The sequence below is a fragment of the Corvus moneduloides genome, chromosome 10 (assembly GCF_009650955.1).
Source record: "Corvus moneduloides isolate bCorMon1 chromosome 10, bCorMon1.pri, whole genome shotgun sequence".
NCBI lineage: Eukaryota > Metazoa > Chordata > Aves > Passeriformes > Corvidae > Corvus > Corvus moneduloides.
In genome coordinates, this window is record NC_045485.1 from 12,008,765 (window position 1) to 12,025,995 (window position 17,231).

The following is a 17,231-nucleotide window of genomic DNA, read 5'->3' on the forward strand; positions in this document are numbered from 1 at the left end:
CAGACATTTTCTAGCAAACAGAGGATAATAATGAAAAGTATGCTTAACACCAAAAATGAAGGAAAACTATATTTTCATGTTTCATCAGTCAGGAGGGACATGAAAGGATTAGATCTTGGAGGCAGGAGAGACTCAAATTAGAAAAGTCTATAAAATTGCTTACTCTCCAAAAAGATTGTGTGTCATGGTTGTCAGTAAAGCATGCATCATGTACCCAAAGGCTGTGCTCCCTGGCAAGAGAAGTATTTCCAGCTCCCCACTAACAGAAGCATACTGCCACTCTTGATAAGGTATCTGCCTTGTAGTAGAGGGTTTCTGATGCAGAAAGTTCATCTGTAGCGTCTGCCCCAAAGGCTCTCATCACTGCAACCAAGATTTAGCCTTAGCATTAATACTGATTTGCTCTACATTTTGACCAGCTTTTAATTTTTAATGAGTTTCATCTCCATTTGCAGATCCTGCTAACCTTACATGATCCTATGGTGAGAGAATAAAATCTGAAGGTAATTGTTGTGTGTCACATGTTCCTTTGCTCCTCCTCAAATACAGTCCTGACTTTTAGGGTCATTTGTCAGAGAAGTAATGTCATGGTAACAAAATGTAGATTGCCTTCAGATTTCCACTAGATTATCAGAATAACTATGGATCCACCACAGCTGAAGGCTGAGGTACTGACCTCAATAAACTACCTGTCCCAGCAGCTGTAACTTTTGTTGCCTACCATTCTGCTCAGTGTTTTGCCATCTTAACTGGCTTCATCAGTTTTGTGAGGTTTTCCTCCAGCATGTTCACACCCAGCAGTCAGATCCAGAGCTTACTGATAACATTATGAAAACCCTTAGGTGTTAACAGGGGGATGCAGTCTGGTGAAGCATTTGTTTATTTGCAGGATGTAGTCCGTTGAAGCATCTGCTTGCAAGAGGGCAATGGATGTTTTTGCTGGAATAATCAAATCCTTGAAGTCATTACCACATTTCAAAGAGTATGTACAAAGTCTGCAAATAAGAATCTCAATAATTTTAGAACTTTTGAAGGAATTCTGCAGCCATCAACTAGAAGATCCTACAGTTTTCCATTGTGTTCAGTCTTCTAACAGTTTCAGGGGGTACCCGCAATTATGTTGGGATACATCCTGTCCTGCTCAATTTTGACAGAAAAGGCTTAAGGCAGATACTTCATGTAATTGCAGTTCACCGAGTGCTTTTTGGTGCCTGACTTGAACTGAAAACAGTATTTTGCCATCCTACTCTGCCAAATGGGAAACTTTACTTGATGCCAAATAGACCTCTTCATTTTGCAGTCAGTATTTTGCTGTGATTCTTGACACTGCTATTGCTACTAATTTAATGATTTTTCAGTGAGCACTGTAGACTGAACACTAATCTTCTTATACATATTAATGATCTTAATGTAACAGGGAGGGCTATCATTAATTAGCATAGATATTGGAGAACTAAAGTGGCAAAGAATGCTATTTTATTGCTTTAAACTATAAAAGACAGAATGGCAACGATACTTTTGCTAGTATAGTGTTTTCAGAAATACCAACACCCCTGTACAAGAATTCAAAGTTCTTGTACTCGTGCTAACATCATCTATGTTTGAAGATAACTACATTCAACACATTTCTGATCCTGCAGGTGTCACAGCAACTTACACTAAGAAATGAAAAAAACCTTCATAAATGCATTTCTGCAAAAATGAACTCAGAATCAACTTTATTTATAGATCACACCCTTTTTTTTGCTAAAAATGCATAGTCATTACATACACAGTAGTCAGCATCCAAAAGTGTAAAAAGTAAATTTTCAAACCCTCCCAGCAGAACCACACAAAATTCACACTTTTTGTTCATTGCATGCACAGCCCCTTAAACGTGATACCTCCTACTAAAGCGTGCTTGAACCTCTAGCAGGCAGAATTGACTTGCTATAAACTGTTTCTCTGTACTACTAACCCCCAGCTACAACCACAAATCCTAAGGCATTCCCATGAAATAGTGAAGCCCTACTTCAGAATCCTCCATGTTCTGAGTATGGCCCAGGAAGCAATTGCCCTGAAAGCAGAAGTCTGCTGGTGGTGTTTCCTTACAGGCAACTTCAAGCAAAAGCCTGCTTCCTCTAGTCATTAATTTATTACTGAATTCAGTGGAATGAAGCAGCATCTCTCTAAACAAGATGTGAAAATGATTTAACTTTATTCCACACCCAGCTCCAAGACACTAAATGTCTTGAATGGAGGTCTGTGTCTTTCAGTGCATGTGACCATCTTGCATCTCATCTGAGGAGAGAACAGTAAAGTCTCAGCTGTAACTTGGGTGTGGGTTATAGAGCCCTGACTCAGAGGTGTCTAACAGAAGCTAGGAATATACTTGGATATTGAGAGAATTTCTAAACGTACAGGCTTTGACTAACAAACCACTCAAACCCTTTGATGTCTTCTTTTTTTTTTTCCCCTCGGCTACTGCTGCCAGTTAGAAAAACTCTTGAAAACATGGTCCTCTTCTCAGTGGTGCTTTTTATATCAGCCCTTCCAGTTGATGGGCAAAGTGGGTTAGCAGGATGATTATTCAGGGCTCCTTGGCAGAGTACATATATGTGGTCAAAAGATCCAAGTTCAGATTTCACTCACTCATAGGATTAACTCAATGTTTTTGGTTTTGGGGAACAGAAGGGGAAAAGAGAAAGTTGTTTGGTCAATATAGTTTTATATTCTCAAATGATTACGTATTTTTACTTAAAAGCTTCATTTATGTCAGGTCTTTTTACTCTGATAAGAAGCAGCTTGACATAGTTCAAAATTTCCAATGGCAACAGAAACATAATCATAGTCTTACAGACACTGATGGGAAATCCTGCTCCATTTTTTCATAGTAACTGGAATACAATCCATGGCTAAATGAACAAGGAGGCCCCATGTGAGTGTTAAAATGCTCCTCAATACAAGTTACCAGTGAGAATTTCTGAAGAAGAGTATGTAAGTCATGTATGTCTTCTCTTTACTCCTGACCTGTAAGCATTTAGTCAGCCTGTTTAATACTGCCTAGGTTTTAACTGCCCCCCACTTGAAGCCAGTGGAAATTTTGCCATCAGCTCCAAAAGACACAGGATATGAACATCCTAGGAATATGGCAATGACAAGGGTTTGTCCCAAGAGTTCATGATCTGGAAACGTTCATGTTCCTCTCCCTGTGAGATGAGGAAAAATATAACATTCTCTCTACTGGAGTTCAGTAATATTTCTTCTTAGCACCTGGGAGGGTCTTTGCATTTTTAAGTGCTTTACAAACATTTGCTAGTCTTCAGAGCAACCCTGCGAGGTAGGTAAGGTATATTCTCCCCATCTTACAGATGTGGAAACTGAGACACAAAGGGTCAAATTCAACCCTGGTACAATTCCAGTGTTTCACATGAATTAAAATTCATTCAAAATGGACACAGTTTAAACAACTTGCCCTAGATTACAGAACAGATAGTGGCAAAGCAAGGATAAGAACCCAGGAGTGCCCGACTCCTCAGCTTGTTACTGGCCACTTGGTCATTTTTACTCTCATAGGCAATGAAAAACAGTTTAATCTGGGCAATTACTACAGGTATGACTTGCTTCTGTAAGGCATGTAGATGGTAATCAACTGAGTTTAGTGCAATAATGCTCTATGAATGTGCTGCCTCAGAGAGTTTACTTGAATATGAAGTAAAACTTTCATACTGCCATTTTCTGCAGGTGCACTGTTGACAAAAAGCTCACAAAGTAGCTGGATTCAGCAAATAAATAATAAGCATAACACTTGGATAACTAAGCAGAACTATAATTTTAGCAAAAAACCCCAACATATTTCTACTTTTAACTGCTAAATTTCTACAAGTGCAGCATGCAGATGAAACCTTTCCCTTTGTTTCCAGACTGTAGATTCCAGTCCTGCTAATAAAGCTGCTCAGAGCTTCATGGATATACTGGATAGTGACATTCAAATGAATACACTGCAGAAGAAATACTGTATCACCACAGAAAACAGGGTAATGATTACAGATCAGGTTTATCAATCCTACACGAAGGTGAGCTTGAAGCTGACAGGCTACTCAGAAGTGCCCAGAAGCCAGGCTTACTGAATATATGCCAGCATGTAGATTGCAGTTCTAGGCACGTGCTGAATGCAAGGCGGGGTGTCTGTGCCATCAACACTCTGGGAAGTGGCCCCAGCAACAGTCACTTCACATCAGCACAGGTGTGTCAGTCTGGGGGGCAGTGCTGGCCAAACACAGAAAGATACCCAGGCATTTCCAGGCCACCCCCCTGTGCTCCAGTCCCCACCTTGGCTCCCATCCCCATACAGATTCTACTGCAAAAGGCCTGAAAAGCCTTTTTGGTTTTAAACATGAGCTGTGGAGTCCACAGTGTAGACCTTATGGCAGGTTATAAAAACATTATGACAGGTACTTCTGCAAAAAAGTTAGTTTTCTAGGATTTCTTATGCATCTAGTCTGCAGGTTAGACCTCTTGTCTGAGCTCTGGACATGCTTACACATGTTCTTCAGTCATGTGCTTTCACACCAGAAAGTTATCCTGCACCCTTACAAGTCACACAAATGCTGACTCACTTATATGTGAGCAAATTCAACCACTATAATTATAGATATCTTGTTCCAATTTTAATCTTTTTATCTCAGATTTGTTCTGTCCATCAGACACAGCAAATGGAACAATTATGTACATACATGTCCTTCACTGAATAAACACAGACACTCAGGTAACATTTCCCTAGATAGTCTCCATACTTACGGTACCTTTTTAATTTGTAACCACATTTTTTTAAACAAAAACCAGACAAACAAAAACCCATTAATTAGAACTCTTAAATTCTAATCACATCTCCTTGTAGCCATTCAATTTGGATTCAGCAGCCTGCTTACAGTGGCTCAGAGAGCAGTGCTTGCAACCAGCTTTTACAAATAATTCCATGAGGTGCTCAGGCCCATACACGTGCCTCAACAATCTGCCAACAGAAACTTCTGAATGAAGCAATATTCTTAATATCAGAGCCAGGTACCGAATCTCCAGTGTGACTGGGGCTCACAGGCAACTCTTGTAACAGCAGCAAGATTCCAGTAAAATTGCAGCTGGTTGCAATCCAAACTTTATACTGTTATCTGTCGTTGAGATATATATAGATGACCCTGTGTGGCCTAACTCCAAATATCAAATGTATTTTTACAAGTTAGCAACAGCCATTTTTGACATTGCCTCTTGAGATGTCCTCTACACTGTGACTGACAAGCACAAACATAATTCATTATACAGTATGCTCTAAAAGCCTGGTCTTTACATTTGGCTTTTACTGTTGCTTGTTTCTGAGCTGTCTTCTAGTGCTGAGGTTTGCTGTCCCTGGCCTCTCTGATTTATTTCTTAGTTTTTAATTGCTGGTTGGATGTGCTAGTGGCATCTCCCAGGCAAACCCTTTCTACATAATTAGTTTTGAAACTTGGATGAGTCATTGGGCCCTAACTACTATACCTCTATTATTTTAACTTGAATACAGCCCATCTCAAAGATTTTTGGCCTCTTTTTGCAGTTGTGGAAATTCATAGGATGTTGCAGGTCTTGATCCACTGGCTTTCTATTGTGAGTTTTCAGGGTTTTCACAACATTAAAGCACATTTCAAAGAATAACAGTATTGTGAACCAGCCTCCTTGCCCAGAGGTCCAGATCATTTTCTGCTTTGTTGGCAGCTGAAGAAAGCAATGCTATGCTTATGACAAAAGTTAATGAAAATACATAAAATTTAAAATACTTCATGTAGTTTCCATTTCCTTTTAATGCAAATGAAAGGTTGGCAAATGAAAACTGAACACAGCCACCCATAAAGGGCCATGCAGTTTTTTATGGCTCAACAATGATAACTCAAGAGGCCACAGTTTGGGAACTGCTATTTCAGATAATTCTAGTCAATCTCCTTGAAAGACCACATCTGACCCTTCCAGAAATGACAAAACAGCAGAATTGTGGCTGGCAAAGAGTACATATTTTTGTTAGGCCATTTTCATTGTTGACTGAGAATCTAAAAGATTCAGACCATTATACTTAAAATGGGTTGAGATAAAAGATAAAATTGAGTGTAATTTTCTTTTAGCTTATGCACTTCCATTGAGAAATTTTCACAAAGCTGGTACATTGGTACAGAGTATATCAGTTATTGGTTTCTGTGATGATGCTGACCTGTGTTAAGGATTTGACTTCATAATCCCTAGCTACAGTCCTTCCTATATTCCTATTTTAAACAAAGGGGACTTTGTCTTACAGAAGACTAGGACTGGACTCAAATGCCATGTCCATGAAAATGGGAAAGACCAAAGCAGAAATACGCTTCAACAGTAGGAGCTGAGTAAAACAGCTTCTACACTATTGTGCAGTCTGACTCAAGGGTTTCCTAAGGAAGTACCACCCTTCTTTAGACAATGGTTTACATAAGTAGTTTCTCACCTGAACTTCAATTTGTAAGCCCCTTTTGTAGTATTATTGCACTTGTTCTGTCAGTCAAAATCAAAATGCATCTGCTTAAAATCTGCACATGGTTTACAAAAATGTATCTAGAGAGTGAATTCAATCTATACTTAGCTCTTTGTCATGTGACAAGGGTAATACCTGGGTTGCTCTGAAAAGATACTGCTTTGGAAAATACCTCCTAATTCTTGTCTTTGAACTCCCCCAGAGCTTCTGAAAGGGGACTTCAACACAGCCAGCTGCAGCCACAACTAATCAGAATAGGAAAAAGTGGGGAATGATGAAAAAGTGCCACATCCAGTACTTGTAGAGACAGATTTTAGGTCCTGAACTCAGATTCAGCAGTACCTTATTCTGCAACTAATTTTAGGATGGTAAATCTGACAGTGGTCTAATTAAAGAGCAGTAGAAACTAGTTCCATGCAGTTCTTGAAAAGATCCAGAATGAGATCTCATGCATCAGTTACTCTCTTTACATCCACAGAACTCCCACCGAGCTTGGCAGGGATTTATAGAAAGTCTGGCATCTGACTTTGACTCTAGAGGACTGATTTGGGGGTGATTTACCCGGGAAGATAAAGGGGCCCCTTAGCACTACAGATGCTCCTGACGTGCTGAGGGAAGAGCCATTCCATTATGCAGTGTCCTTCCTCTTCCCCCGCCCCCATTCCAAACTAGTTTGACCCCTTTCTGGTTCAGTTATTTTACATATCCTTCTATTTTATTTTAGTATCCGAGTGGCTACACCAACCACTCACTGTCTGTCTAATTAAAGTCTCTCCATCAACTGGTAATTGTGTAGTAATTCACAGCTGTTTTTCCTCTCGCTCTTAAATCTATTGTTCCCTGGCTGAAAAGGCTGCAAGACCTTAGAAACTATAGACAGCTATCGATTTGTTTGCATTTAAAATCCAGTATGTGGCTGCAAAGGCCTGTTACAATATCAGAGAGGAAGATAAGTGTCAGTGCATAATCTGCTAGGAAATTTCACATAGAAGTTGATTAAAATCTATGAGTAATCATTGCACAAATGTCTTCAGGTGTATACATATATATACATATATGTAGCTAATAAATGTATAGCTATATATATATATATGTATATACAGAGCTAGATTAAACCTAATTGTTATGAAATAAGTAAGTGGCATTCACCATTCATGCATTCTTCCTAGTAGCAGAGCTAAATTATTTCAGCTTATACTCTAAGCAGCAACATACCAGTAAGCATTTGCTTGCTTCCCCTGGTAACCTAGTAGCTTAAAGAGCACGAGCAGTTCTGCCATGGTAATTTTCTCCAGCAAACCTCCATGAAAGGGACCTGGCTCTTCCACAGGTGTGTTTTCCCCAGGTTTCACAGCTTCTCCAGGACATGGTGGGTCTGGTCTGAGGGTCACCAGTCTGAAGGTCATCGGCCCAAGGGTCTCCAGACCAAGGGTCACTGGCATGGTGCTCGCTGTCTCGAGAGTCATCGGCCTGGTCAGTCCTGCTTACAGAGGTCTGCTACGTTGAGGAACCTCCTGACGACCACAGCAAGGCAAACGGTCAGGAGCAGCATATACCCCACGGTGCCTAGGTAGGTGGGGACAGCCAGGGGTGCCTTGAGGAACTCAGCAAGCCCGTCCTCCACGTAGTGTACCTGGTCATAGATGCTGAGGAAGGTGAAAATGTGGAAAAGCTGGTGGCTGTGCCCCACGATGTCGAAGAGCCCCGGCTGGATCCGCTCGGGGATTTTGCTGACGTTGAAGAAGGCAGCCACCAGCAGCCAGAAGTAGCGGCGGTAGAAGTAGACGAAGAGCGTGGGGTTGCGTGCGCGGAGGTCGAAGAGGAGGCTCTCCAGCATGATGGGGCAGGCCATGCTGAGCGGCATGGCGAACACGAAGGTGCGCACGGCGAAGGGGTAGGCGCAGCACGCGGCGCGGCTGCGGCAACAGGCGGCCGTGCAGCCCACGGCCAGCGCCAGCGCCACGGGCAGCACGAGCACGCGGTAGGCCGCGATGGGCAGGCTGCAGTCCAGCTGCCAGCCCAGCCGCTGCTGCACGTAGCGGCTCATGGCGCCGGCGTCCAGCAGGCTCAGCCCTGGCAGCAAGTAGTAGGAGTAGGCCACGGTGCTGGCGAAGCCATAGTAGCTGATGGAGGCGTAGTCCAGGTAGAAGAAGGTGGCACGGAGGCGCGGGGAGAGGCAGCTGAAGAGATGGGCCGTGCAGCTCATGGCGAAGGTGAGCAGCACCCCCGAGGCGTAGCACCAGAGGGGCAGCAGCGCCGGGTGGTGGAAGGGCAGGTCCCCGGCGCCTCGCAGCAGCAGCAGCCGTCCGAAGCGGCTGAGGAAGAGCAGCAGTGGGATGAAGTGGGTCCAGAAGTTGAGGGTCTCGTTGGTGGGCTGCAGCACCGAGGCCAAGCACTCTTGCGCCGAGCAGTGCAGCCGCCGGTAGCCCGAGAGGATGAAGCACTCCACGAAGTCCTCGGGCACCTCGTCCCACCGCAGCAAGGCGGCAGGGCGAGGCGGTGGTGGCGGCGGCGGCGCCGCCTCCTCCTTGTCCCCCTCGCCCGCCCGCATGCTGCTGCTGCCCCGGCCGGCCCCGGGCCCGCCGCCTCGCCGCCGACCGGGCGAGGCAGAGCCGCTGCACCCGCAGCCGCCGGCGGAGGATCCGCGGTAGCTCTGCGCCTCTCCGCCTCCGCCGCCGCCCCCGGCAGCATCACTCATTGCAGCAGGGGCAGTGGCGGCACTGCCGCGGCTCCTCCCGCCCTGCCGCCCGGCATCGCGGTAACTGGAAACCGGTGCATCCAGCGCTCCCGAGGAGCGGGAAGAGACGCCCCGGGTCGGGTTTCCCGGGGTGGGAGGCGCTGGACACCCGAGCCGCCGTTAATGATTGATGCGGCCGCAGCGGGGGGGCGGGCTCGTGAGAGCCCCCGCAGCGAGGCGTGCGGCCGGGCCGGACCCGCGGAACCCTTTCCCGGGCGCAGGGTCAGCTGGCACTGGCATCGCTCGGTGCGGGGCCCTGCCCGCGGGGGCGTTCTGGTGTAAAAAGCACAAAGGGGGCACCGGGGCGCCCGCCCAGCCCCGAGCGCGGCTGTGTCCTCCCGTGCGGCAGGAGCCGGGCGGGAGCCCCGGGAAAAGGGAGATGACCCCGCGGGGCTGGGGGATCCCCGGCGGCGGCACAGACCAGGGAACTACCCCCAGGCAGGGGACAGGGTAGCAGGTGGGTGGCTGTCTGTCGTGTGTGCTTCGGTAAGGCCGCTGAGACCTGATTTCTTTGGTGACACTATCTCATGCAGTGAATACAAACGTTATTTTAGGCTAAACGTTCCCGGCCAGGCTGCACGGGGTGAGCGTCACTGACACACACGGCACCCACCTTATCTGCGCGCTCCGAGCAGGGCGGCGAGGAGGGAGACTCGGGAATGGGCTGGCAGGTGCTGCTGTGTGTTGATCCTTACACAAATCCTACACTTATTGTCGTTGCGGTTATGCAAGCACCACAGTTACATAATCAGAATATAAAAATACGGGGGAAAGCGCTGTACGGGTGTTACTGTTCCTTAAGGCGTCTGAAGGAAATAGAAGGTAAGTCACTAACGCAGGTGCAAGTAGGAACTAGAGTAAGGGATTGCTCTTTGCTGCTTCGATGTGTTTTCTTTCTGTTTGTTTTCAAATGGTCTTAAACATCGAATAACTCTCGGTTTCCAAAAGTACGTTTTATATGGTGATATTCAGAGATACACACGTGGTCAAATGGTATAAACTGAGGTCAAGTGTAATTAGGACATCCTGGCCTAATTACAAATCTTCTATTTGATAGTGAATCATGACTATGTGAAAAATCTTCTGAAAAAGGAGGCAATCAGAAATAAGTTTTCTTAAGTTAGCAGAAAAAAGTCTCAAAAGTGTGTTGCTGAAAGTGATTTTCAATGCATTTTTCATTCAAAAGTAGGGCAGACTGGTGACACTGCTTATAATCTTCATTAAAATTACACAGGAGACCTGCTAAGAAAATAAATATAACTGAACAGTGCAGAAGATGAAAAGCCAACATGAGGAGCAAAATATTGAACAAAAGGCATTTTTCAGATAGCAGGCCCAATATGCTCTGATATCCATGTGTTTTAGAGGGGGTGCCTGCTGGAGTGCAGGGACGCATCAAGCGGACACGCCTTGGGGAGTGCTCTGCCTGCAGTGAGCCTCAGGAGTGAGTAGGGGCCCTGCTCCCCATGGGCTCTGCAGCATGGGATTTAGGGAGAGGAAAAGCTCTTGGGGATCACTGGAAGCTGCTCAGTCTCTGGTAGAGGTCAGGCTTCTCATGGTGCTGCTCTCAGGTGCTGCTCATGAGGCCACTCAGAGGAAGAGACGGGCCAGATGCTGGACTGTTTGCTGCATCCCTGGAGACGCAAACGGTGGGGAGGGAGTTTCTTAGCTAGAGAATACCTGCCCCTGCCCTGCTCCCACCACACCACACATGCAGGCACTCCCAGTAGGGCTCTGGTGAACCTGTCTCCCAGTCCCTAAGTGGCACTGCCATTTGTGGTGGCATGCCCTATGGTAAAGGGCCAAAGTGACCATGATCTTCAGTCTCTCTCATCTGTGTTAGATAAGAAGGGGTGGTTGACTGAGAGCAATCAGGTTTTAGACCTGGGCTAAAGAGGCTATTGGAAAGCCACCAGCAGCTGTTGCAACAGATGGTGTTTAGAGAACAACAGCATCCACTCCTGGCTGGGAATTGCTGGCCTTGCAGCAGCAGCAGGGCTCATTTGACACGTTCTGACTTTCCTGCAGTCTCCTGACGTTCAGGGATGTGGAAGGCTTTCAGCCCTCTTGCCTCAGGGAGTTCTGGGGTATGGCCTGGCTTCCTGGGAGAGACACCCGCTGGGTTTATGGCCCACTGTGGCAGCCCAGGCTGGGAGGAGCAGGCAGGGTTTGCTTGTGGTTCAAGATGGACAGTTCTGGTGGGCACTGGACTGTCTGGGTGTTGGTGGAGGCACACATTAATGCTTTAGCAGCTACATTTATGGAACTCATTGCTAATGATCTGAGTATTTTGCTTTTTTCCAAGGCAGACTCTTCTCAGGGAGAATGATCTCCGAGGACAGCCTGGGCTTTCATAAAGGCTACTGCATACATATTACATTGAGTTAAGTATTCTCCTCCCAAGCCAGCTGTGGGATAGTGTGCAGGGAACCTTACAATTTGAAGCACTTACAACCTCAAAATAGCCTCTTATTCATATCTAGTCCATCAAGGTTAGTATTACATGACTATTATGTGGTAAGCCAGGGAGAATCAGGACATCTGGAGGTCACAGAGAGGAGTACACGTAATGTAGTGCATGAAGAAGCCTCTGCATTTCTCTAACCAAAGTTTATATTTAGAAGGGCATGGTCAGCATATACCAGGGTTTCTCTTAGCGTGTGTAGAATTTTCTGCAGGCTTTCTCTCCAAATAACCTTTTAGAAGACTGTTAAAAGACTGATGAAGGTACTGCCTAATGAGGTAAGTAATGGAAGATAATGTTAATCAGTGCTGGATGAAGACCCAAAGGAAAAGATGTGATGAAATACCAAATGTGAATTTGTTTCTACATTATTCTTCTGTTTCATTCTACACTGAAGTCCTTTCTGAGGTGTTATTTTGTCTGGAATATCAAAAGCCGTAAAAAATATTCTAAATGACTTTAACCCTACCCAGTAAAATTATGCCTTTTGGTTAGGGGGGAAAAAAAAAGCTAAATGCATGCTTTGCTTTCAACATACTCAGCACACTGGGGAAGAGGTTGTACTTGGCCCTCCTGTTATATATAGCTGTTTTGTATAAGTAAAAAAACTAACTTAAAAAACTTTAAAAAGAGAGGAAGTCCTAATGGGAATAAGCAGTGGTGGTGTTTGGAAGATTTAAGATACTTTTGAAGATAAACCATTAGCCTCACCCAATTCAACTCACTCACACTGGCAAATACCAGCCTTACGAGCTCTTGCTTGACATAATCCTCTACCGTACAACTCTGCCTGTATAATTTCTTTTTTCTTTTTAAATCTTCACTTCTAAAACAGATTTTGATTATTTCTTTCTCAGTAAGAAGTTTTATCTAAGTAAAAACACTTACTTTCCTCTAGATTTTTCTCCTTCACTGAAATCTTTGTAGTAAATCCGACTCTGTTGTGACATCTTCCATCGAATCTCACTGGACAAGAGAGAGGATACAATTTGGCTCCATTTAAGAAGAGTAGCTACTAAAGAAAGAGAAGCTTTAGCCTCATCTGACTTTATTTGCTGTACCTCATGGTTGCAGTTTCTCTGGGAGAACATCTGAAGAGATACACAGACATACAAAAATGCTCCTTTTGTTCTGTGGGGTTTTTTTATCCTTTCTTGAATGTGTATCAATCTCTTGCAAATAATGGCTTGATGGGTAACTTTTTACTGCAGTGATTACAATACTTTGTAATAATTGAGTAGGCACAGTACTTTGGTCTAATACTGAAGAGATTAACCTGTCTTTGGAGAATCCACTCCACCATCTTTTAAAAACTGGATAAACAGGAATCCTTGGGTCACTTTCTTCTTCTTGAGTAACTAATTAGGGTCACTTACACTTTATAAACCTAATTCTTTAATGGATAAAGAAAAGTGGAAGTGATACCTATATTTTAAAGCCTCACCTGGAGGAGAGAAAAGGTAGATGTTGTTAAAGGGAATAACAGTAACCAACACCATCATGGTTGCACAGCAATGTTCATTTTAATGTCTCGGTGACCAGGAGCTTCTAATTTTCTGCCCTCTTTACCTTGAAGTTGAATATCTTCAGGTTTGTACCCTTTATGCTTTAAAAACCAGCAATAAAACCCATCTGAAAAGAACCTAAACACAGCAAACTGGGAAAAATACTTCACATTTTAAGAAAATTTCTCTGAAAGTTTGGTTGTTGTCTTTTGAAAGTTCCTGGTTTTGAAAGATTTGAGGTAAAACTTGTCTTTTTATTGACAGCAGCAAATCTGAATGTAAGTATTGCAGTGAAATTAATTTCACCATGATGAAGAATAACATATTGGATGGATGCCTATTTCATGTTTTCCATGGTCAAAATCCACCACTGTCCCAGTTCCAGGGGCTCATGGTAAGAGCAAAGTACAACTTATCCTTTGCAAGGGTTGCAGGACTGAACCCTCCCTTACAAAGTGCATGACTTAGAAATTGTTTTGTTTGTATGTGCTGAGTGGGAGTGTTTTGCAGAGCACAAATTGCTACTTGCTGTTACTAGCCTGACAGGAGGGACTCTGAGTATGGCAAAGGAATGATTGGCATTGCACTCATCTTGGACTTCCATGCTTTCAAACAGCTGATAGATGTGCACATCTGGATTCCAGTCACATAAGCTAATTCTCTCTGACAAGAAGCTGCAGGAGAACTTTTGGAATTAAGCCTTCATTTGATACTTGCACTAATGCCTGGAAACTACACTGCAAATTACTGACCCTTCTCAGCCACACAGTGCAAGTCAGGTGTTGCCCCTGTGACTGGTTTGTATAATGTGCCTCACTGCTTGAGGAATCCCAGGGGGAGAAAAAACCCAGGTTCCCTGGTAAGACGTGTCCCAGGAGAGCAGTGGGGTCCTGGAAGGGAAAGCAGCTGCTGAATGGCAGAACAGGACTCAAAAGTGAGGGAAGGTAAAGCACCGGCACTGAGAGATGGAGTAACACAGAAATGGCTCCTGCCAGGAGACAGACAGCAGACGGAGCACTGGCAGCAAGTCCAAACTGCTGGGAACCTGAGAGCCAAATTTCCCTCTCCCAGACAGCCCCTCTGGCTCTTTTCCGTTATTCTGGTGGCCCCTGCTAAAGCATCTCAATGCTCTCTGTGCTCCAGCTGTGCGTGCTGCCCACCTCTCGGCTCGGCGCTGCGCCTCCAGAGCTCCCTAGCAACCCGCGAGTGCACGGGGGAGCTGCAGCTGCCTATTTTGAGAATCCTAGCTGGCGGTTTTCAGTGTCAAGAATCGGAAGAGATGGAGGGTGGAATAAGGGAAGAAGCTGTAAGACTACCCTGAAGGACTGGGGAACACACACACAGCCGGTGGCTTTAGTGATCCATGAGCCACTTTGTGAAACTAACAGGAAAGTATGAAACTACTGACTTACAAACCTGTACACCCAGCAGCTACACTTCTGTCCTACTCATAATCTGCCTGCCCCATGTCCTCAAACATGCTTCCTTTGCCACAGTGTAGGAAACTTCCACAGCACCCTAAATCCTCCCTCTCCCATTCCCTCACACCCACCTTTGCAAAAGAATTGCAGCAGTTCTGTGCTCTGGCCTGGAGTGAGAGCAGTAGAGATCTTTTGTCTGAAAGTTGGGAAAAAAACAGCCAGAAAGACAAGTGTAACACACTGCAGCATGTGGTTTACTTAATGTAGCTTAGTGTTAATTATTTATGATAATTCATGATTTTCCCAAGTATATTGCCTAATGATACTTGTCATTGTAACAACAGTTAATAAACAATCCCCAGGTCTACAGGCAACCAGACCAACTGCATTATAATGAAAAATGTCTACAATTTACTTTTAAATATTATTATCAGTAGCCTACACTTTCCAGCATTAATTCTCCTTGGATTTCTGCATGTCACTGCTTCCTTTCCTTCCTGCTCTCCTTCCTGTCCTTGCTCTCCCATTAAGCCCAAAACAGTGACATGTGTTCTCATTCACTAACTGTACACGAGTGCTACTGTACTACTGCAATGTGTTATAAATAGCACAGATTGAGGAATACAGTTCATTCTGAAAAACTATCTTTAGAGATGACCTTTGCAACTCTAACTATATCTTTCCTGTTTTTCACAGCATGTTCTGGATTGTGATGCTCTTCATTTGGTGCAGTTTATTAATTACAAAAGAGCTTAGAGGCTAAGCAGTAAACAGAGGATTTGAACAATGAGGTGGATAATTAAAAAGGATTAATGAGGTGGATAAAATAAAGGGATTGAGGCCAAATGGAGCACAAATTTTCTAAACATTATTGGCCCCAAAACTCTATCATCCAAGGGCATGTTCCTCTTTCCAGCTAGATGTCTGTTTTTTATCCAGAAGTGTCAGTCATTCTTTCATGACAGGTTTATTAATACAGTCCCAGGAGAGTTGAGCATCATCTAGTGTCTTCTCCTGTGGCCCTAAATGCCTTTTCTAGCCAGTACAAGTTCCCCAGCCGGTTTGCTTTTGACTCATTGCTGCACCCGTTTGCGCTACTATGTTAAAATCCACCCCAAAAGCAGGTCACAGATGATACTTATCCTATGTCTCTGCAACCTAGAGAAATGGTTCTCAAATAAACAGGGAGAAAGATGGGGAAGAGAAGGGCTTGGCTTGGATTCTGAAGCAGTAAATCCTGCTTAATCCATCCCTAAAGCTGCTTGGCCAACGCCACCCCTTCATGTGGAAGGGTTCCTCTGTGGGAAACTTTGGGGCTCAAAATATCCTAAAAAGACTGGTAGAATTGTGCCTGTCAATGCGTTTTTTCAAGGGTTTTCTTTCCCCCTCCTTTCTTCCAAGCCTCAGTGATTCCGCCTCAAATTTGTCCAAGGGAGCCGTGCAGGCTCCTCCAGGGTGGAGGTGCGACCCAGCACCGTGCCAGCCGTGGGAACAGCACGCGCTTATCGCCGTCATTGCTGAGGTGTATTAGATACACGTCCACTCTCTCTGGAGCCTCAGCTGCCACTCCGTTACCAGAATATTCCACGTTATTTTGCGGAGGGCGGCAGGAGGGTCCAACCGCCGGAGAAACGCGAGTTGCCGCGTGGCCCGTCTCCCCGCCTCGCCTTTGCCGCAGCAGCACCGCCTGGGGATCGTAATTTTGTATTTTGCCATTTTTCGTGTAATTTCGGGTGGAGTGGCGTTACGTGGCATGGGCCGTCTCAGGCGGGTACGCGTCGCGGGCCGTGCCTGCCCCCTGTCGGCGCCTGCGCGTCTCGCCGGGCTGCTGCGCAGCTGAAGGGATCGGAAATCCTGGTAGCTCTTCCTTTTGCCCGCCCTGCTGTTCTTGCACATTGAGCAGCGTCCTCCGCCTTTGAGGGAGATTTCCCGGCCGTTCTCCAGCCCGCCGTGGGCGCTCGCTCCCGTGCCGCTGTGCCGTCCCCGGCCTGACCGCCAGCTCGGTGCTGGTGACACGCGGTGACAGCTGCCATGGAAGCGCTCGCAGCTGAGCCCTCACCCTGACACAGCTGCGGGCAGAGCAGCAGCTCTCACCAGACCATGTCCCTGCACAGCTGGACGCACATCTGCAGCCGGTGAGAGTTTTGCCCTCCTTTATAAACTTTCAGCACTCTGTAGTTGCCCCTGCCCTTCTCACCCTTCTCAGCCTCTCCTTTTGCTTTTTTTTTTTCCTCTTCTGGAACCTTCATTCTCCGCTGCCCCAAATGGTTGTTAGCACAGGCCCTGCTCCCTCCTGCCGCTCACAGGGCAGTGGGAGTCGGCAGGTGGTGGATTAAAGTTTTTATTAATTTCTGTGTATCTTCGTGTCTTTTCCTTAAGTATTGTTTCAGCCCCTGCATACTCCACTCTGAAAATACGTGAAAGCATGGGAATGCAAGACTCATGATAAATGTGACCGCTGGTTGTAATCCCCAGTTAAACAGTGTTCAGTAAAGTTGCAGTTGTAGTGTGATATCAAACCCAGTAACGGAGGATTTGCTGTGCTAGCCTCGTCACTATTTATTCAAGGACTTTGCTCACTTAGATGTAAGGAAGGTTT

At 45.3% G+C, this 17,231-nt stretch overlaps 2 protein-coding genes across 3 annotated transcripts in view; one reads left to right on the forward strand and one right to left on the reverse strand.

Moving 5' to 3' along the window:
- Positions 1 to 1,459: 1,459 nt before the first annotated feature.
- PAQR9 (progestin and adipoQ receptor family member 9) lies at positions 1,460 to 9,942 on the reverse strand. Its single transcript, XM_032119919.1, has one exon. The coding sequence runs from the start codon at positions 9,201 to 9,203 to the stop codon at positions 7,980 to 7,982; it is 1,224 nt and encodes a 407-aa protein (XP_031975810.1). The 5' UTR covers positions 9,204 to 9,942; the 3' UTR covers positions 1,460 to 7,979.
- A 64-nt stretch (positions 9,943 to 10,006) lies between these two features.
- Positions 10,007 to 17,231, forward strand: part of U2SURP (U2 snRNP associated SURP domain containing) — a 51,319-nt gene continuing 44,094 nt past the window's right edge. Inside the window, exon 1 of one of the 2 annotated variants that reach the window (XM_032119916.1) lies at positions 10,007 to 16,767. The gene's annotated coding sequence lies outside the window, so the exon portion shown is untranslated. The remainder of the gene's footprint in view (positions 16,768 to 17,231) is intronic. The other variant, XM_032119917.1, reaches the window with a different exon arrangement.

Excerpts from the sequence above, each read along its gene's own strand:
- PAQR9 (XM_032119919.1), bottom strand. The coding sequence starts at position 9,203 with ATGAGTGATGCTGCCGGGGGCGGCGGCGGAGGCGGAGAGGCGCAGAGC.